Here is a 2,500-nt window from a genome sequence, read left to right as displayed (position 1 = left end):
GTGGAGCGAATGTATTCAGGCTCACAGCTCAAGCACCTACCCTCTGTGTGGTTCCAGTGATTGCCCATACCAATGAGACCTGTCAGAGTGTCCTCAGCATCCGCCTCCCACACAAACACTACAGTCCCAACAGTGGTGAGAGCATTCAGTCATCAGGATATGAACTACCCACCCTGGCTGTCTATCCCTGACTATATAAACCAGGTTCCATCAGTTTACTGTGGTGGAAAACTGTACGTTCTTGTTGATGATTCTGTGTTGCTACTGTAGTATTGTAGTACTGTAGTATTGTAGTACTGTAGTACTGTAGTATTGTAGTATTGTAGTACTGTAGTACTGTAGTACTGTCGTAACATGCTTTTTTCGGCACTGAGGTTCAGTAATGAGGTGGAGTACAGTTCATGTTGTAGGAGCTGAACCAGCGTGTTAGAGAGTCTCTCTGGGTCCAGAGCAGCAGTGCTGAGCAGCCCTACTGTACATCCACTGTAATGGCAAAAAATGTATTTGTACTATCTTGCTTAAGTCTTGTATGAAATGTATTGACCTTGTTGTGACCCAATGTACTTAGTTATTTTCCATTCTGTGACTGAGGAAGAACCAAAACCGACTGCTCCTTCTATCATACAACAGACAGTGTGTGACCTTGGAACACTCCTAACTGCAGGCTGAGGTTTGAGATAGTGGCTCACAACGCCTACGCTTGTTTCCCAGCTTCTTTATCAGCAAACAGGTGCAAGATATGTTTATCCCTAGACCTATGACGTACAAGCATTGGAGTTAAGGATGGTCCTCTCCTCAGCCACAGCATCAGTCTCTGAATCCACACTGTTGGTGAAGGAATGCTGATCCGGCTGTAAGCAGGATTGTTTAAACTTCGTATATGCATTAAAACTCTCAACCAACTGAGACCAAACATCGTTTATTGTTGTTCACTGAAAGATTTCCATCACAGCACCTACCCAGGCCCACGCTGCTGTTCTCCAGGAGGTAGCTCAGGTGGTCAAACATGGCCTTCTGGTTCTGCCGGCTGATCCGACAGAAGTAACACAGGAACCGACAGCAGCTGGCCACCATCTTGGGGAACGCTATTTCCTGAGAGGGAGATAGTGACACCTTGCTTAATGCAACCACCTTTTAGGATATACAAATTTCAAAGTTCAAAAGAGATAGTTAGTAGGTACTCTGTCCAGAAATGGCTATGTATGCCAGCAGTAGACATGTACGTGTAAAAGTTCTCATCCCATGCCATGTTTTTTAAATTGCTAAAATTATACTCAAAACTAAAAGAGATAAAATTCAGAATAAAATCGGCAGTTGAATAGATTTGCACTTCAGAGCGAGCCAGACAGAGGAGGGTACGACTGTATTCTGGAGTTGTGTTTAGTCTAATGACTACTTGGCAGTTCCACAGGGCTTGTTTCTATAAATCCTCCCTCCTCGCCTCCTCCTCCCCTGCCCTAATTACTGCCTAAGAAGGCCTGACATGCCGACCCCTCTCTGTCCTCCAAGCCCGGCCCGCTACTTCAGAAGCAGCCTCGAGGGCTGTCAGCCTGGGGAGAAGGCCCACCTGCTGGGGCCCACATAATTATGGAACACACGCACGCACACACACACACAAGCACGCAAACACGTGCACACACACACACACACGCATGCAAGCACGTTCACACACGCAAATACACAATCACGCAAACACGTGCACACACACACATGCACACGCATGCACACACACACACACACACACACACACACACACACACACACACACACACACACACACACACACGTTATCAATGTAATTCCCTGTGATTAGCCAGGGCGTACAGGAACCAAACTCCAAGGCCCCGGCCACACTGGTCCATTGTGTCCATTAATTAGGGATTGAGCCGATGGGAGTCATCCGTTGAGGGATAACAGGGATGACAAGAGTCTGTACCATCTGTCCATTTGTCGTTTTTTTTTCCACAGACAGAAATGTAAGGATGGGTTGAACCTTTGGACAGTCCGTTCGTCCGTTTAGCCAATTAGAAAGGAGGACGTGGTCGTGCCTCTGTTTGTGTTCTGATGGACTGGTGTGGCTGGGGCCTAAAACATTGCGGTGCTGATTGCATCATTATACCCTATACTGTACTGTACAGGCTGGGATCCTATCAAACATACCCTATACTGTACTGTACAGGCTGGGATCCTATCAAACATACCCTATACTGTACTGTACAGGCTGGGGTCCTATCAAACATACCCTATACTGTACTGTACAGGCTGGGGTCCTATCAAACATACCCTATACTGTACTGTACAGGCTGGGGTCCTATCAAACATACCCTATACTGTACTGTACAGGCTGGGATCCTATCAAACACCAAAAGTCTCTTCTACTGTCGGTGTCAGCAGTGATAGTCACATGGTATAACAACAGGAGCAGTACTCTACCTGGGACTGGTACCTGGGACTGGTATAGCAACAGCAGCAGTACTCTACCTGGGACTGGTATAACAAC

At 46.8% G+C, this 2,500-nt stretch overlaps 1 protein-coding gene across 1 annotated transcript in view; it reads right to left on the bottom strand.

Annotated features, from left to right (window-relative positions):
- The window catches only part of LOC310814160 (ryanodine receptor 3), a gene marked incomplete at both ends in the record, with an annotated part of 112,956 nt that overhangs the window by 37,997 nt on the left and 72,459 nt on the right, over positions 1-2,500 (bottom strand). The window contains one exon of the mRNA XM_083683460.1: positions 960-1,089. Within this exon, the coding sequence (XP_083539586.1) occupies positions 960-1,089 (130 nt within the window). The remainder of the gene's footprint in view (positions 1-959; positions 1,090-2,500) is intronic.

The sequence above is a fragment of the Argentina silus genome (genome assembly GCF_951799395.1).
Source record: "Argentina silus genome assembly, chromosome: 13".
NCBI lineage: Eukaryota > Metazoa > Chordata > Actinopteri > Argentiniformes > Argentinidae > Argentina > Argentina silus.
The sequence above is the reverse complement of the archived record's forward strand: the minus strand, read 5'-3'. Positions and strand labels throughout refer to the sequence as shown.